Source organism: Prionailurus viverrinus, chromosome C1, assembly GCF_022837055.1.
Source record: "Prionailurus viverrinus isolate Anna chromosome C1, UM_Priviv_1.0, whole genome shotgun sequence".
Taxonomy (NCBI): domain Eukaryota; kingdom Metazoa; phylum Chordata; class Mammalia; order Carnivora; family Felidae; genus Prionailurus; species Prionailurus viverrinus.
The window spans coordinates 168,459,080-168,477,572 of record NC_062568.1 but is presented as its reverse complement, the minus strand read 5'-3'; the positions used below and the strand labels follow the sequence as shown (position 1 = coordinate 168,477,572).

General features: G+C 46.2%; 1 protein-coding gene across 1 annotated transcript in view; it reads right to left on the bottom strand.

Annotated features, from left to right (window-relative positions):
• FYB2 (FYN binding protein 2) overlaps positions 1 to 18,493 on the bottom strand; it is a 129,107-nt gene that overhangs the window by 87,768 nt on the left and 22,846 nt on the right. The window contains exons 2-4 of the mRNA XM_047870744.1: positions 6,918 to 7,659; positions 3,394 to 3,555; positions 171 to 204 (exon numbers count right to left, since the gene is read on the bottom strand). Coding sequence (XP_047726700.1) covers positions 171 to 204; positions 3,394 to 3,555; positions 6,918 to 7,659 — 938 coding nt within the window. The remainder of the gene's footprint in view (positions 1 to 170; positions 205 to 3,393; positions 3,556 to 6,917; positions 7,660 to 18,493) is intronic.

Here is an 18,493-nt window from a genome sequence, read left to right as displayed (position 1 = left end):
CTCTAAAACAAAAGCTGCAGCTTGTTGCTTATAAATCTGTTCTTCCTGCAACCCTTCGGAGAAATAGAGACACCTGGCGTGGACCTACTGCCTGCTCTCAGGCAGGTTAAGCAGCCTTGTCAATGGCGACATGCGCTGTGCTCCTGCCCAATTAAGAAGCAGGTACTCACCTCTCTGGAGGCAGGCAGCCCTCTTCCACAGCTGCTGTAAGAGCAAGACGTAGAGTGAGAAGGCGCATAGGTGGCAGCCTGATTAAAGCGAACTTTGTGCAAGGCCCTCACCCCAGAGACAAAGTGAGGAGCCGCAACTCACTGGTGCCCCAAACCGCCTCCCCCCTCCCCAGCACCCAGGGGACCCTGGGTCCTGCAGTCCAGCATTCACCTACACTTCATGGTAGTGTGTGTGTGTGTGTGTGTGTGTGTGTGTGTGTGTGTGAGAGAGAGAGAGAGAGAGAGAGAGAGAGAGAGAGAGAGAGACAGAGAGACAGAGAGAGACAGAGAGAATGACAGAGAGAGAGAGAGAGAGACAGAGAGAGAGAGATATGAGCAGGGGAGGGGCAGAAAGGAAGGGAGACACAGAATCCAAAGCAGGCTCCAGGCTCCAAGCTGTCAGCACAGAGAGCCTGACAAGGGGCTGGAACTCAGGAACCGCGAGATCATGACCTGAGCTGAAGCTGGATGCTTAACTGAGCCCCCCGGGCACACCTATGGTGCTTCTTTAGGAGTCTTCTCTTGGTCTTCTGTATTAGACTTTGACCTTCTAGAGTACCAGAACTTGTGTGTGGGGTTCTCTATCTCTTGCGTCTATCACAGGGCCCAGGGCAACGAGAGTGTAGCTGCTCAACACAAACTTGAAACAATGATAACATTGCATTTATGGAGCACATACTGGTGTGCCAAACATTGTTTCCACTCTTCCCATGACTCATCTCACTTATCCTCACAGACATCGGGCGAGGAGTGTTACTGTCATCCCCATTTTACAGATAAGGACAATGAGGCTCAGTGAATAACATGCCCAGGCCTAAATAGCTAGCGACTGGGGGAGCTGGGGTTCACAAAGCCCATTTTATTACAAAACACTTGGTGCTTTGTTCTATGTTCTCTGACAGACTTCTTCGCTTTGGGAGCGTTTGAGGTCTGAATGATTCTGTGCTTTAAAAAATCATACTTAGCTTTCTCTGTTATGGAGGTGGCCAAATTGTTATTAACGTCTACTTATAAAAGCTCTGTTTCTTTCTTCTTCTTCTTCTTTTTTTTTTTTCACTAGGCAAAGGTCTTTATTAACTTTGCTTCAAACTTCATTCCCGGGCTTCTTCAGCTTCATTAGTTGCCAAGAATATATTGTCTAAGCAAATACTGAACAGAGTTGCACTGTCCAAGGGGCTGGGGCGTAAAAACATTAGAGATCTAGATTTTATCAGATCCATGAACAGAATGTTAATTTTTTTAATGTTTATTCATTTTTTTTTGAGAGAAAGAAAGAGAAAGTGGGGGAGGGGCAGAGAGAGAGGGAGACACAGAGTCCGAAGCAGGCTCCAGGCTCTGAGCTGTCAGCACAGAGCCCGACCCGGGGCTCGAACTCACGGACCCATGAGATCGTGACCTGAGCCCAAGTCGGACGCTTAACCGACTGAGCCACCCAGGCGCCCCCATGAACAAAATTTTAAAAAGCACTCGTAATCTAAAACAGAGCAGCTCCTGGTAACTTCTTCAAGTCCTATCTCCTTCAGAAGTTGACTCCATTCAGTTTGCTTCCTTCTTGGAAGCTTCATCAAAACGCTCCACGCGACCTGCAACTTCCTCCTCCTCCTCCTCCTCCTGCTCTCCAGTAGTGGGTGGTAGACCATGGGCAGGAGCTGCTGCACCAAGCTGGTTTAAGCCGCTGGGTAGGCTTTCTGTCAGCTGCTTTACCTCCACTTGGCCCTTGATGGTGAAAGTGCTCGCTGCCCCGGGCGCCCGAACTCTAGGGTTCAAAAGCGGATCACCCTTCCTCGGTTTGCGAACACATTCACTTCTTCGACTCACCAGAGCTACTGTTTACCCCTCACTTCTTTAAGGAGAACTGACATTTTTTTATCATCTCCTGTAGCTGTTCTATGAACCATCTTCTTTCAGGGAGCAGTTCCTTTCCCACCAACGTGCACTTGTGCTTGCCAGTGTGCGTTCCTCCTGGGTGATGCTTTCTTTCATCTTGGTGGAGCAGAAATGGGACCGGGGGCTGCGGGGCTGGGGTCCGCACTCGGTGGGGCGGGGAGGGGGTGTGGGTGTCTCGGGCCGACCAGCTGAGATCAGGTCCACGCACCAGGGCTCTACATCCTCATAGAGAGTTTCCTCTCAGCTTCAGACGGAAGAGGATTGCAGCAGGGATTCTCAAAATGTGGTCACTGGACCCGAAGCATTAGCATCTCCTGGGGACCTCGTCACAAAGGCCAATTCTCGGGTACCCAATGCACACCAAATAAATCAGACGCTCTGGGAGTGGGGCCCTGTGATCGGTGTTTTGACAAGTCCCCTAGCTGATTCCGGCAGAGGCTGAAGTTTGAGAACCAATGCGTTCAAGAAATTTAACCGAGGGTGTTCCGAGCCGTCATGTGAACAAGGCGCAAGGTCTGCTGGCACTCGCGGCCACGGTAAAACCAAAGTTAGCACAGCACCAGGTGTCACCCCAAAGAGGGCGTACATCTCGTGTTTCATTACAGCAAACATAAACAAAGGCCTTTAAAGTGTCAACAGGGTCAGACCACCGGGCGGCCGCGAGGGGATGAGAAGGTATTCCTCTAAGCAGAGGAGGAAGACTCAGAACAGTACAGAAAAATGGCTTCCGAGGACTCCTCAGTTCCCGCAAAGGGCCAGCGGTGGGGGGGCAGGGGTGGGGCCCTTGGGCTAGTTACAGAAGGCCGATCACACAGGCCTGAGGGACCCACATTAGGATCACCCGTCAAGTTCACGCTGATTTTCTTCCCTTTTCATTCCCTCCTCCCTCCTACCGCCCTGATGGTGTTGACAACACAGGCTTTGTAGGAATCACAAAAGCTCCCCGCTCCCTGCTTGACTACTTTTCGTTTTCTTCCTCTTGGACAGCTTCCCGGTGACCAAATGCAATGCTCTCAGGGGACGCGGGCTGGCCCAGGAGCGATAAGGGGCCAATTCCTGCAGATCTGTCGTATTTCACGGGCAAGCTGCCACGGCCTCCACGTGAAAATAAGCAGCAATGGACGTCCGTCCGGCCCCATGGAAAAGCAGTTCGGCATTATCACCTGGGAGCTGACAGGAAGAGGGAGGCAATGGAGGCCAGTGGGGGGCTGGGGGTGGGGAGGGATGCGGGCATTGGAGCCATGACTCCCGCTGGCCCCTGGCTGGCTGCCTGCGGGGGACCTGTGCGTTTTCTTACCTTCTGTGTGGGTCTTAGCAATTACAGCTGCCTGCCTCTGGAAGGCCTGGAGGTTCACGGCTGGGGGCTTCGGAGGCTTTGGGGGAGGAGGACCCAGGGACTTGATGGAAGGCAGTGGCTTTGTTTTGAGAAGTTGGTGATGCCTGCCATCTGGCTGTTTCTCTGAGCAGAGATTGAAAAAAAAAAGTGAGTTATTTTATTACTATTTTCCATATCATGGCTTCTTGGGTGAAACTGGCCAGTCTCTCTCTCCCTTCTTGTCTAGATCTGTCCTACTGGCCAGGGTGCCCTGGTCAAAATGCAAACCGGATCATGTCACTAGCCTGCTGCCCAGAGGACGAAGCCTGGCTTCATCAGCATGACATCCATTTATGTACTCCATCTCTGGCATGTTCCTACGACATGGCCCCCCATCCACATTTCCAGATTCTTTTATTACACTTTAGCATCCTTTTCTGACCTCAGCCCAAATATCTTTCACTCATACCAGTGGCTTCTCAGTTGTCTGAATTTGATTTACAAAGTCATCCTGTATCCAAGACTTTGTTCATGCCATTCCTGGTTCTGGAATGCTGTTCCCTCACTTCCTTCTTGGCAAGCTCTGACTCGTTTAAGGCCCTGCTCCAATGACACCTCCTCTGGGAAGGTTTCATCGATTTCAAAATCGAGGTGAGAATTAACCACTCTGTTTTGTATCTCCACAACGTATCATTAACACCTCTCCGCCAGTGTGGTGGCATATTAGAGGGGCCGCCAGTCTATCTTACTATTGAGGGTCGGCTCCTCATGCACAGGGACAAGGCCATATTGCTCTCCTGCCAGCATCAGGCAGAGAACCTACTTCCAAGAAAATGCATGGTGACTACTCCCTGAAAGTTCCATCAAGCACTTATGACATGCAAATAACACGGGGGCTATAAAGAGGAGTAAGAATTGATCTCTGATTTCCAGGGCTCACAGTCTGGGACAAGCTTCAGGGCTAAGTTTATGATACGTGGGCACCTGTGGATTTTATGGTTTTGAGTCCTGGAATTTTCTGAGACAGTGTCAAATGCCTACATTTTGTCCTTCTGTACTCAGAAGCCAAACTCCAACAGAAATCCCAATATTATATGTGAAAACCATATCTGCCTCTAACGCTTCACAGCACAACATCTTGTATGATCCAAGAGCCTTGTTTTTGCTTCACATAATACAGTGGTTGAGTACATGGACTAGCCATGCTAAAACTAAATATGGCGGCCAGTGTACAAATCCCTCATTGCAACTGCCTCAGAGCCCTGCTGCCCACTCTGGGAGCTGGGAGGGGAGGGGAGGACAGCCCCTCGTGCCCCATGAGGAGGGGTTTTATCAGTCAGGACCAAGCTCCTCTCTTCCTAGGCTTTTTTAAAAAAAAAAAAAATTATTTATTTTGGGAGCGTGCGAGTGGGGGAGGGGCAGAGACAGGGGGGACAGAGGATCCAAAGCGGGCTCTGCACTGACAGGCTGACAGTAATGAGCCTGATATGGGGCCTGAACTCATGAACCGCGAGATCATGACCTGAGGTGAAGTCGGACACTCAACGGACTGAGCCACCCAGATACCCCTTCGTAGGCACCTATGGATTATAATTATAATTAAATTGTAATGATAAGTTGCAACATCAGAAATTTCAGTCTTTATTAAATTAAGGAGATGTAGCAAAAATGAATGATCACTTACCAACTGGGTTCCTAAGTTTCACCAGGTGCTGTGCTAAGCCAAGGGCATGGGTTCTCTCATTTAACCCCTCAACAGCTCAGTCAGGTAGACGAACCATCCGCCTGCCCCATCCCTTCACCAATAACTAATTATCTACTATATTCCAGGCACTGTTCTAACAGCTGGGTATGGAGTTAAGAACAAGAACAGATCAAGCCTTGCCCTCAGGAATTTTCATTCTAACAGGAGGAGACGGATGATAAACACGCAAACAAATAAAGGTAATCACAGAGACCTGCGGGTTCTATGAAAGAGATCCACCAGGCTGATAGGCAAGAGGGGGAACTGAACTAACTTCTTCAGATAAAGAGAAGGATTAGCTGTGAAAGTGTCATGTGAACTCAGACCTCAATGCAGCTATGGAAGGCTCTAACAAGAAGGAAGAGGAAGAGCTAATGTCAATGTCCTGAGCATAATAAAGTCTCTTCAAGGAACGGCAAGAAATCGAGTGTCTATTATGAGCCAGGGGGAGAGAAACAGGAGTACGTCAGATTCATCAGCAGGACCCAGAAGGTGCAGAGCCATGAAATCAGAGACCACGATTGAGAGATGATTTGGGCAAGCTTGGATTTGCCCTCGTAGCTCTGCTTCGTACAAGATGCATGAACTTGGACAGTCTGTATCCACCATATAGAGTCATATGCAGGAGATCCCTCCACCCACCCGTCTACCCATCCACCCATCCAAGCATCCAATAAATACTTTTGAAGGACCTACCAAACCTGGCCTTGCTCTTTTAGGTGCTGCGGATATGGTGGTAAAGAAGACAGTTTTTACCCTCATGTAACTCACATTTTATTGAGGTAAGCAAACAGGTATACAACAATATACCATGTAAGGATGGGATAGGAGGAAAACCAAATCAAGGTAAGAAGACAGAGGCTTATGGGGGTAGGGTAGTCATTTTAGATGGTGATTCACAAATTCTACTCACAACAGGTGACCCTGAGCAGAGACCATGGTGGAGGGGAGGGAGTGGGACATCAAAGACCTGGGGGAAGCATGTTCCAGGCAGAGTGCTCAGCAAGTGCAAAGGCCCTGGGGTGGAGCTAGCTTAGTATATCTAAGGAAAAGCAAGAAGGCCAATGTGGTAAAAGCAGAGGGAAGGGAGGTAGGAAGGGCCAAATCACATCAGCCACTTTAAGACTGCTGGAACTGAATTTGAGCAGGGGAGTGATGTGATCTAATTGATGTGTTAGAACTTCACTGTGCCCGCTAGGAGAATAGGATAAAAGGAGGCGAGAGTATGGAAGCAGGGAACCCAGCCGGAACACTGCGAGATGGTGTGAATAAGAAAAGAAGGCAGAAATGGATAGAAGTGGAGGGATTCAGAACATATTTTCATGGTGGAACCAAGAGTCTGCTGATGGAGTGGATGCAGAGAATGAGAGAGAGAGAGAGAGGACTAGAGCACAGTTCCTAGGTTTTTGGCCTGAGCAACTAGGAGGATGGTTGTGCTGTTTACCAAGCTGGGGCAGATTGGTGATGGATCTGATTTACAGGAGAGCAGACCGGGCTCTAAGAGGTTGAGTCGACTGTCCAAGTTCATGCATCTTGTAAGAAGTCGAGCTAGGAAGGTAAATCCAAACTTGACCAAATCATCTCTAAATAGGATTCCCGGAGATTAGGCACTTTACCCAAACCTGAAATTACAAGTTAGCAGATGGGCCTCGCATACCTGCTCTAGAGTTCGGAGCAAACCTCACCCAGGTCACATATGACCACTAGGAGGCTCTAAATTAGAAAGACACAGTGGCCCCTCCCTCAGGCATTACTTTCTCACCGGGGACCTGGATGGCAAGTTCACTCTCATAGACAGGCTGGCAGGTGTTCCCCACGGGGCTCCTCTCAGGATAGGGGCTTTCTAGGCTCTTCCTGCCACATTGAAAAAGTAGACAAGTAGGATCTTGAAAGGAGGCAAGTGAATTTTGGGGGGTCATCAAGTGCTTCTGGGAAGGAAGGGTCTGGGCTCCTCCTGTTTCTAGCTTCCCCCTGGGCTCCTCTGGAGCAAGCCCTATGCTTTTCTCCTCCTCCAGATGGAAGGCCCTTCTTCCACGACTGGCAAGGACAAAGGCTGAAGACATCCCACTTTTCTGAGATGAAACCTTCTCCCAATTCCAGAGCTTGTCTTTGAAGCTGTCAGTTACCATGACACTCCTCTCATGGGTTATGTCAGCATTTGACTGATTCACGTCTAACAGCAGAGACGTCTTCTGTGGCTTTACTGCAGAATCAGTAGACCCTTCTGGAGGTTCTGAGGAATCAGAACATCTCTGAATCTTGCTCCTCTGGGAGGACTTCGTTTCCTGGGGTTGAAGAGGCTGGGGTTCACCGCTAGAACAATACAGTGGGAGCTGACTGTGGTTGGAGGAGAGGGGTTTCTCATTGGCCAAAACACCTGTTGACTGTGTGTTTCCAATATCGCTCTTTTGACAAATTCTTGCTGGGAATATAGGTCTTGGAAGAGAGGGCACATCAAACTTTTGAAATTTGGCTCGAAGTTCCTTGAAGTTTCTTAACCCTTCCTAAAGCACAAAAGAAAACAATGTCTTATCATTCCAGGAAAAAAACAGTGTGATTAGCTGATTTCACTGTGCATGCAAAGCGTTCTAAGTGCTGATACAACACCACTCCTTACCTAGGGGGCCATGTCGGCTGGTAATGTGATTGTCTACATAAGACGCAATGAAAACAAATGTCTCCTCTTTGAAACACTTCAGATATGTTTAATTTCTTCACAACACGTAAAGCATACTTATAAAGGAGAATACTAACAGTTGCTGTTAAGTCCCTTGATACAAATTTTGGGGAGGCTCCTTGCTGCCTATACAAGTTAAGTTCTAAACCCTTTAGTACAGCATTCAAAGTTCTTCATGATGTGGTGGAATTATGGTCTCCAGCCACAACCCAACACAACTACCCTTAAACCAAACAGGAATATTTATAATTTTCTAGAATCTGTAATGTCCATCACCCCCGGCTCTGCTTGTGTGTTCTTGCTTCACAAAATGCACCCTCTATCTGTCCAATTTTTGGTTTTGTTTTGTTTTGTTTTGTTTTGTTTGCAACTCCAATGCCTACCTTTCTCCGTTACAATTCTCCCTGGGGCTGATAGCAAGAGCTAACTTCTTCCCTGTCTCCTAGTGCTTGCAGACTCTGTACAACTTGGCTGTTGAACTTAACTTTGGAACTACACAGGTTATGTTCAAATTCTCTGCTCTTGAGAAAGACAGATACCATATGTTTTCACCCTTATGTGGATCCTGAGAAACTTAACAGAAGCCCATGGGGGAGGGGAAGGAAAAAAAAAAGAGGTTAGAGTGGGAGAGATCAAAGCATAAGAGACTCTTAAAAACTGAAAACAAACTGAGGGTTGATGGGGGGTGGGAGGGAGGGGAGGGTGGGGGGTGGGTATTGAGGAGGGCACCTTTTGGGATCAGCACTGGATGTTGTATGGAAACCCATTTCACAATACATTTCATATATTAAAAAAATAAAAAATAAAAATCATATTGGAAACGATATCAGACAAAAAACCCATAAATTCTCTGTTCTTTATCATCTAGGCAAATACTCTGGGAAGTGGGATATTACCTATCGGTGTAGTCTCATCAGAAAAACAAGTTGTCAAGTGCGAGACAGGTTAGGGCTGCTGTATGTAAAGCGTCCCCCACAATTCTCGTAAGTCCGTGACAAATAAAAGCTACTTCGAAGAGGCTAGCTGATCCTTTTGTATTTTTGACTCCCCCTGGGACAGTGTGCTCTACCTTCTCAATTCAGTTTAAATTCAGTATATGAAAATGATGGTATTAATAGCAGCCCGACCCTTGGGGCTGAGGAAGGCTGTGCCCAGCATTACACAGGGAGCTGGTCTAGGCAGGTAGGATTGGGCTGGACTCCTGCTCAGTGCTGTTCCCAGCGGTCCCCCCTTCCTCTCACTGGATCTAATTGACTTTTGTAAGGGCGTATTGTCATCCTTCGTCTTCCCAGGAGGTAGTAAGGGGTGGGAGATGGAGTTCCAGAACAGCTAACAGAGCCATTTCAAAAAGAGCCACTGTCTTCTCCTGATCATTTTAAAGGGCGGAGCCGCACGGACGCAGACAATCCCATCACCAGCCACTTTCAATTTTGCCATCTGAGGGAATGCCGGCTGACCTTTTTCTCTGTGTTTACAGTTGACTCACACCTGCTTTCCAAAGATTCAGGGAGGGAAGGAAGTTGAGGAAGGGTAAAGCAGGTGTCTGGGAGCTTGCTTGCATGCTCTCCCCTTGGGCCTTCCCTCCCTCCTATTCTCTCCCCTCCCCCACCTGTCCGTCCCTCCATCTCCCCCCTTCCCCCCCCTTGTGTGTGTGTGTGTGTGTGCGCGCGCACGCGCACGCACACACACACACACACACACACACACACACACACACACAAAGCTTTCTCCACAAACTGCTAACTGTTGATTTCCTATCTCTATTTCAACCAGCACTGAAATTAATTCGACTACACTTCCTCTCCCTGATGTAGGAGCAGCCAGCACTGGGCATGGAACCAGGAGATCTGAGTATGAGGCTCCGCTTCATCATTTTCTAGTTATGTGCCTTGGGCAATTCACTCCACTTCCTTGAGCCCTATTTTCCTCACTATAAAATGGGACGGTTCTACTAACAGTTCAAGGTTATTGTAAGGATCAAAGGAGATAGCTTCACATACCTCAGTGGTTAATGTTTAAAGAAATTAAAAAAAAAATTTATGTTTATTTTTGAGAGAGAGAGAGAGAGAGAGAGAGAGAGAGAGAGAGAGAGTGTGAGCAGGTGAGGGGCAGAGAGAGGGAGACACAGAATCGGAAGCAGGCTCCAGGCTCTGAGCTGTCAGCACAGAGCCCGATGCAGGGCTTGAACCCACCAACCACAAGATCGTGACCTGAGCCGAAGTCGGACACTTAACCGACTGAGCCACCCAGGCGCCCCTCAGTGGTTAATATTTTTTTAAATTATGGTAAAATACACATAACTTAAAATTTACCATCTTAAACATTTTCAAGTGTACAATTCAGTGGTATTAAGGGCACTCGCATTGCTGTGAATGTCCAGAACCCCTTGAATCGTGCAGAAGTGGAAATCCGTAGCCATTACACAATAATTCTCCACTCTCCCTACCCCGGGCCCCCGGCAACCACCACGCTACTTGGTCTCTGGTTCTGACAACTCCACGTAGCTCACGTAAGTGGAACCATAGTATTTATCTTTTTGTGACCAGCTCATTGCACTTAGCACACTGTCCTCCAGGTTCATTCGTGCTGTAGCATGTGACAAAACGTTCTCCTTTTTAAGGCTGAATAATATATCATTGTATTTATGTACCACTTATTGTCTATCCACTCATCTATTGGGTAGACACCTGGGTTCCTTCCACCTTTTAGATATTTTAAATAACTCTCCTAAGAAGATGGATATGTAAATATCTGAAACCGTGCTTCCAATTCTTTTGGGTGTTTGACCCCAGGTGGACTTGCTGAATCAGAGAGTAATTCTATTTTTCATTTTTTTATATTAAAAAAAATTTTATTTCTTTATTTTGAGAGAGAGAGAGAGAGTGTGTGTGTGTGTGTGTGTGTGTGTGTGTAAGTGGGGAAGGAGCAGAGACAGAGAGGGAGGGAGAGAATCCCAAGCAGGCTCTGTGCTGTCAGCCCAGAGCCTGACGTGGGGCTCGAACTCATGACTGTGAGATTATGACCTGAGCCCAAGTCGGACATTTAACCGACTGAGCCACCCGGGTGCCCTCGGGTTTTGATTTTTTGAGCAACCACCATGCTGTTTTCCATAACAGTGATACCATTTTATATTCCTCCTAACAGTATGTAGGATTCCAGTTTCTCCACATTCTTGTAATACATATTATTTTTATAGTAGCTATCACAATAGGTGTGAGGCAGTCAGTGGTTGATATTTTCAACCGAATGTCATGATGACTATTTTTGGCTCTTTACTATCTGAAGCCACATGAACTACAGTATACTGGTTGGTAGATTTTAGTTTCCTCAGGAACGATTAGGATAAACCCTAGCAGGAAATAAAATTATGGACCGATAACCTCCAGACCAGAGTCCTGTGTAAAGATCGTTGGTTCAGGAGGAAGCAAGCCTTCTTAAACCTGGTTCACTCCTTCGTAAACAAATGGTCATTCAAGGTCTATGATGTGGGCAAAACACTGTGTTAGACACGGCTCAGCTCTTAAATATTACATTCTAATGTCAGGGAGGGGCAGAAAATAAGTGGATACACATGAAAATATTAGAGACCAATGCCATGTGGAGAATTAAATAGCTGGTTTAGTGAAGAGTGGCTCGGTTCCCACCAGCGACTTCCCGAGCCACCATAGGGAAGTCATTCCCTTCTCTGGGCTTAGTCATCTATCACATGTAGCAGTTGACCCTAGTGATCTCCAAGGTCCCTTCCAGCACTAACATTTGGACTTCACTTTCCTTGTTATGGGAAAGAGACGTGACACATTCCGTTGCTGATTATTCATCACCCATAGAGGGGGCGTCAGGGCAGAGCGCATGAGGCAAGGTGCATGAAGATGGGAGGGGAGGTGCCCAAGGGGCCATGCCATGCCTCATTTTCCTGGGCCCACAGCAGGTCAGTGTCCACATCCTGTCAATGTCAAGTCTTAAGAAGCCCACAAGCCTGTCCCTTCTTTGTGCCACGGCCACTGCCTCTGAGTCCTCCTCGCGTGTGGCCATGACTTCCTCTGTCTGCTTCTACTCCAAGCCCCTCTAATCCACCACTTACCTGGCTGTTCGACCAATCTGATGACAAACACACATGTGATCACATATGTCCCCTGTTTGGAATTCTTCAGCGTGGCTTCCCCAAAGCTTGCAAATAAGCTCGAACTCTTTTGCTTAGCAAAAAGGCCCTCCCCAATTCCAACTCTTCATATTTCGACCTGATAGTGGGCCCTTCCCCAACACGCCTTCTTCCCTCTGGCCTCGATAAATTACTGACGTCTTCCCAAACCTGTTTTGCTTTTTCATGCTTCTGCGCCTTTGAGTGTGCTTTTTCCTCTGCCTGCAACACCCATGTTTCTCCCAATTTCCTGAACTAGCAAATTCCTGTTTGCTCACAATTCAACTCACGTCGCCTCAAAATAGTCATTGGTTTCTTGCCATGTGCTAGGCATGAGGGTTGCAACGATGAGGGAGAATTCCTGACCTTTCATATGTACATACACAATGGAGTATTGCTTGGCAATCAAAAAGAATAAAATCCTGCCATTTGTAACAACATGAATGGAGTTAGAGTGTATTATGCGAAGCAAAATTAGTCAGAGAAAGACAAGTATCGTATGACTTCCTTCACAGGTGGAATTTAAGAAACAAAACAGATGAACGTAAGGGAAGGAAAGTAAAAATAATATAGAAACAGAGAGGGGGACAAAATCTAAGAGACTCTTAAATACAGAGAACTAACTGAGGGCTGCTGGAAGGGTTTTGGGTGGGGGGATGGCTTAAATGGGTAATGGGCATTAAGGAGTCTACTCCTGAAATCATTATTGCACCATATGCTAACTAACTTGGATGTTAGTTAAAAAAAAAAATTCCTGACCTTTCAGAGCTGGTGGAATGAGGGAACACACACAAACTGATCATTTTAGTATAAGAGAGACAATTTCTAGACACATGGCATGATGTCTATCAGAACATAGAGAAAGGGTCATGACGACAGCCGGGGTGCAGAGAGGGCTCCCTAAAGATGACTCAGCTGGGAGAGGCAGGCACATGAAGGTGGCAGGACAGGTGGCTCCGACAAGACCAGGAACAAAGAAGGCATGGCAGGGGGGAGCTGCATGGTGTAGACAGGAATAAGCAATTCCATGTTACTGAAGCCCCAGTGTGTCAGTATGGCAGTCTGCAGAAGAGAGTGGAGGGCAAGTCTCCTTAAAGTAGTTGGGCTTAATCTTCAGAGGAAATGGGGAGCTACTGATGAGTTTTATACACGGCTAGAACAGGCTGAGATTTCCACCTCATGCAGGGTAGAGAGCAGGAACCAATTAGGAGGCTACTAGAATTGGCCAAGTAAAAAGGACGAAAGGCAGGATCGGGCAGTGTTACGGGAACGGAAGACAGAAAAGTGCAGGGGTGGTATGGACCAGATCTAGAGAGGGGAGGGAGGGCTCCAGGATGACATCTGGGTTTCTAAATTGGGCAAGAGGATGGACATTGGTCCTTGCAACTAAGACTGAGGACAGGAAATAAAAGTACTGAGGAAAGATCATGGGCCCGGTTTTGGATGTGATGCTTTACCTTCTTAGGGGAGCCATCAAATAGGCCGTTAGGTATGGGAACCTTTGGGGGGTTATACATTTAATTAGGGAGTTATTAGTTTCTTGGTGAGCACAGAGCTTAAGAATATGAACCCTGGAGTGTAGCTGCCTACATTCAAATTCCAGCCCCTCCATTTTTGGCTTTATGACCCTGAGCAAATTACTTAACTTCTCTGTATTTGTTGCCTGGTCTGGGTGATAACTGTACTGTACCTCATAGGGTTGTTGTGGTGGGTAGAATAATGGCTCCTCAAAATCTCTACATCTTCATCCCTGAAATCTGTTCATAGCAGCTTGCACGCCAAAAGGGACTCTGTGGTGTAATCAAGTTAAGGATCTTCAGATGGGGAGATCACCCTGGATTAGCTTGGTGGGCCCAATGTAATCACAAGGGTCCTTATAAGTGGGATGCAAGAGAAAAGGGGATGCAATCATGTAACAAAGATGACGGATATGGGGGCTCAAGATGCTACATGCTGGTTTCGAAGATGGAAAAAGGGTCCCGAGCCAAGGCAGGAAGGTAGCCTCCAGAAGCTGGAAGAGGCAGGGAAATGGATTCTTCCCTAGAGCCTCCAGAAGGAATGCTGTCCTATCAACAGCTTGGTTTTAGACATCTGACCTCCTTGACTGTAAGATAATAACTGTGTGCTGTTTTAAGCTCCTCAAATTGTGGTCATCTGGTGCAACAGAACGCGAAAATGAACAGTTGTTATGAGGATTCAATCAATAAGTACACGTAAAGCATTTAGAAGGCAATGAGAGATGCCCACTAAATTGGAGCTCTCGCGATTACTGGTTGGTTGTCGAGACCATAGGGCTGGATGGGATCACTTAGGAGAGCGTGTGTTGGCATCAGAGCCCATGGGACAAGAGCAGAGGGCAAAAAATGTCATCACAGAAGCAAAACTGTGGTGGGCCCCAGAGTGAATGCGAGGGGAGAGAGAAAGAAAGGACTCGCTTTTTGTTTCTGTTTGTTTTGTTTGTTTGAGGAAGCTGGCCATGACAAAGGAAGGAGGAAGGGCAATTAGAATGGGATTTAGGGGCAACAGAAGACTTTAATTATTTGTTCTGTCTAGTGAATCTTCCCTTACCCCAGATCCTGGAAAGCTCAGAACTACACTTCCCAGGAACTCTTTCAGCTCGAACTCTGCCAAGCAGAGGCAACCAGGGAGGCATGGGGAATGAGCTCAGGAGGGTGTCACTGCTCAGTGGGGAACAGAGCTCTGGGGAGCAGCCGTAGTAGATGCTCCCGCGCTGTGCAGAGGCCAGCAGCATGAATGCCTTCCCACTGCAACAATCCCGTGTGGATGCAGGATTTCTCCCTAATCTGTAGCATACAAGCTCAACTCCAGCCCCTCTGGAAATTCCTCAAATAATGTTATAAGTCCCTTCCTGCTCAAACTGGCAACAAGAGATCTGGTTGTCCACAACCACAGACACAATACATTCTGGTTTCCTTTTCTTCCTCTCACCCATGAGCACGCCCCCCCCCCCCCCAGTACCTCTCTCCCTGCATCAGGATATAAACTCCCTGAGGACAGGGGCTCTGTCAGGATTGGTTACTGCCTTAACCTCAGTACCTGGAAGCATATTCGGCCCAGAGTAGATGCTCAATAAAAATTTGGAGGGTGAATGAACCCTTGACTTAGAAGTCTTTCAGTATCCCTTCAAGATAGCACAGGGACGCCTTGGGGGCTCAGTCGGTTAAGCGTCTGACTGTTGGTTTCAGCTCAGGTCATGATCTCACAGCTTTGTGTGTTTGAGACCTGTGCTGGAGCATGCTGCAGCCTGCTTGGGATTCTCTCTTTCTTTCTCTCTCTCTCTCTCTCTGCCCCTGCCCCACTCAAGCAGTCTCAGTCTCTCTCACAATAAATGAACTTAAAAATTTTTTTAAAAAGAAAAAGATACGGACAGTGTCTTATTTATCTTGGTACCCTCATTAACAGCTGGGGCTTCCAAAGTGTTTGGAGGATGACTTGGTGAAGGAACATTTAGAAAAATTAGCAGGTTCACATAATTCACGAACTGTAACTGTACAGAATTTTGTTTTTTTGTTTTTTCCGAAGGGCAGCTTAGAATGCACACAGAAACAAATTATCTAATTGCTGTAGTGTCAGAAGATAACCCTGAAAATAGCCCTGGGAGAGGACCTTGGCACTTCTGATGTGGACTGGGGCGCTTCAGATGCTTCAGCTGGGAAGCAAAGGCCAAAACAATTTCAGAGATGTTGTGGGAACAACCTAAGATAAAAGAAAGTGGTGTCCTCTAAACACTAACGGTGTATCTCTTTGATATGGAAATTGACCAAGGGGGCAGCAACCAGCGAAGAGAAACAAAGACTTTGCTGTTTTAGAGCTCAGGGAGACCAGCGTGAGTGACTCAGTTATAAGACCCAACGTCAGTTCTATAAATGCAGTATTATTATATTTACATGAATATATTCAGCCCAACTAGGGAACAAGACTCCATCAGATACACATCTCTCATTCAAAATTTTACAGGAATCTAAAAATGATAATGACAACAAAAGTAGGCATTACATATTATTTGCGCGCATGCGCGCGCGCGCGCGCGCACACACACACACACACACACACACACACACACACACACACACCTTTACATGACATGACTATGTGCCAGGCTCTATTCTAAGCACTTAACTCATTTAAGCCTTGTGCCTAACCCGGTGTTTTCCCAAGATATAGACCAGAATATTGAGGCATTGAGAGTCTAAGTAGCCTATTCAAGGTCACAGCAAGGAATGGTCAAAACCAGGATTCAAACTCACACAATCTGGAGCGCTCTATCCTGCCCTCCTTAAACCCAAGAATTTACTGGTGGGTTTAGAATTTTTTAGTTTTGCTAAAATTTTTTTAGGAACGAGTTAACATTTGGGGCACCTGGGTGGCTTAGTCGATAAAGTGTCGGACTTCAACTCAGGTTATGATACCATGGTTTGTGGGTACGAGCCCCATGTCAGGCTCTGTGTTGACAGCTCAGAGCCTGGAGCCTGCTTTGGATCCTGTGTCTCCCTCTCTCTCTGCCCCTCCCCTGCTTGTGCTCTGTCTCTCAAAAAATAGACATTAAAAAAAAAAAAAAAGAAACAAGCTAATACTTGACCAAAACAACATGAATACTGTACTATTAGCTTCCTGGGGAGTCTTTGTATACTTTGCTAGTTTCAGAGAATTGATAACTATGTTTTTGTATTGTTACAGGTAGGTGTAACATTTTATAGGTAGGTGAATACACAGATACTGAGTAACTTTCCCCAGTTTCCACAGTTAGAAATTAGGAATTTGAATCCAAGTCTGTTTAACTTTAGGATTGATTTTACCTATTCTGCTAAAATGCCTTCCTTATAAATTTAGCTCTAATTTACAATTCTTCTGTTATCTCTTAGACATTTCATCATCAGTTTTGCATATGTCACACTTACTTTAGAAACTATGTGACAAATCTATCTCTAATCATATTTCTTAACAAACAAATAATAATTCCAGGAACCAATTTGCATTTGCCTTTAAAACACTCTCTGAGACTTTGTTATTTAAACAGATGAGCAAACTATTGGATCTAATGTAATTGGGTTTTTAAAAATGCCTTAATAAATTACATGGCTTTTGTGACTGTGTCTCTTGGATTTTCAAGGTAGTTCTGATCTCTGACTTGATGTAATTTAAAGATGATATGAAAATGCAGAACCAGACCACAAAATACAATTCAGTGTACCCCTTCTGCAAGTGAGAATCAGTCCTGTGTCAAATCACATGCGCGGATTTCTGGTTTATAAAATATGATATAGAGAGCTGCTGCACCCTTGCCGGAGTTCTCCCTGTCTCCCGGTCTGCTCGGGAACCCTCTCCCAGGTCACAGCTGCCTGGGCTCCCATCTATGACAGCAAGGTTCACACCACACTGTAAGCTGCAGTGAACGAGGATCCCTGCCAGGGATCATAAATTAGTAGTGACTCAGAAGTGAAAGCCATCATAAAAATAGACATAAAATAAATTCCACAAGGAGAAGACACTGTGTTGATGCCTATTTTCTTGATTTAAGGGAAAAAAGGTAACGCATTTCTGAATCTCTACAAATTGCTGACTACTGCCTTCCGGGAGGGAGGGACAATGGCAACATCAACGGCAATGGTTTATCACACATTTCACATTCTTCCCCGATAAGCAAATGTGAGAGCCTTAAGGAAAATGCAAACTCAAAATCCAATGCACAGAGGAAGGCAGCAGAAGCTAAGAAATTATGAGCCCAGAAAAAGAGGCAGTAATAGCTGTCAAACCCTTCCAAAGATGGAAAGAAAGAAAAGTCAATTAAAAATAGCATCTGAGTCATCCTTCATGAATAAAAGAGCTTCGATCCAACCTTCACTACTACAAGAACCGTAACGATGGCAAAGTGCCCTATGTTCTGGTACCAGTGATTAATTCCAATGGAAAAAAGGCAGTCTCTTTAACAAATGGTGCTGGGAGAACTGGACAGCAACATGCAGAAGAATGAAACTAGACCACTTTCTTACACCTTTCACAAAAATTACCTCAAAATGGATAAAGGACCTGCATGTGAGACAGGAAACCATCAAAACACTAGAGGAGAAAGCAGGAAAAGACCTCTCTGACCTCAGCCGCAGCAATTTCTTACTTGGCACATCCCCAAAGGCAAGGGCATTAAAAGCAAAAATGAACTATTGGGATCTCATGAAGATAAAAAGCTTCTGCACTGCAAAGGAAACAATCAACAAAACTAAAAGGCAACCAACGAAATGGGAAAAGATATTTGCAAACGACGTATCAGACAAAGGGCTAGTATCCAAAATCTATAAAGAACTCACCAAACTCCATACCTGAAAAACAAAACCCAGTGAAGAAATGGGCAGAAGACATGAATAGACACTTCTCTAAAGACATCCAGATGGCCAACAGGCACATGAAATGATGCTCAATGTCACTCCTCATCACAGAAATACAAATCAAAACCACACTGAGATATCACCTCATGCCAGAGTGCTTAAAATAAACAAATCAGGAGACT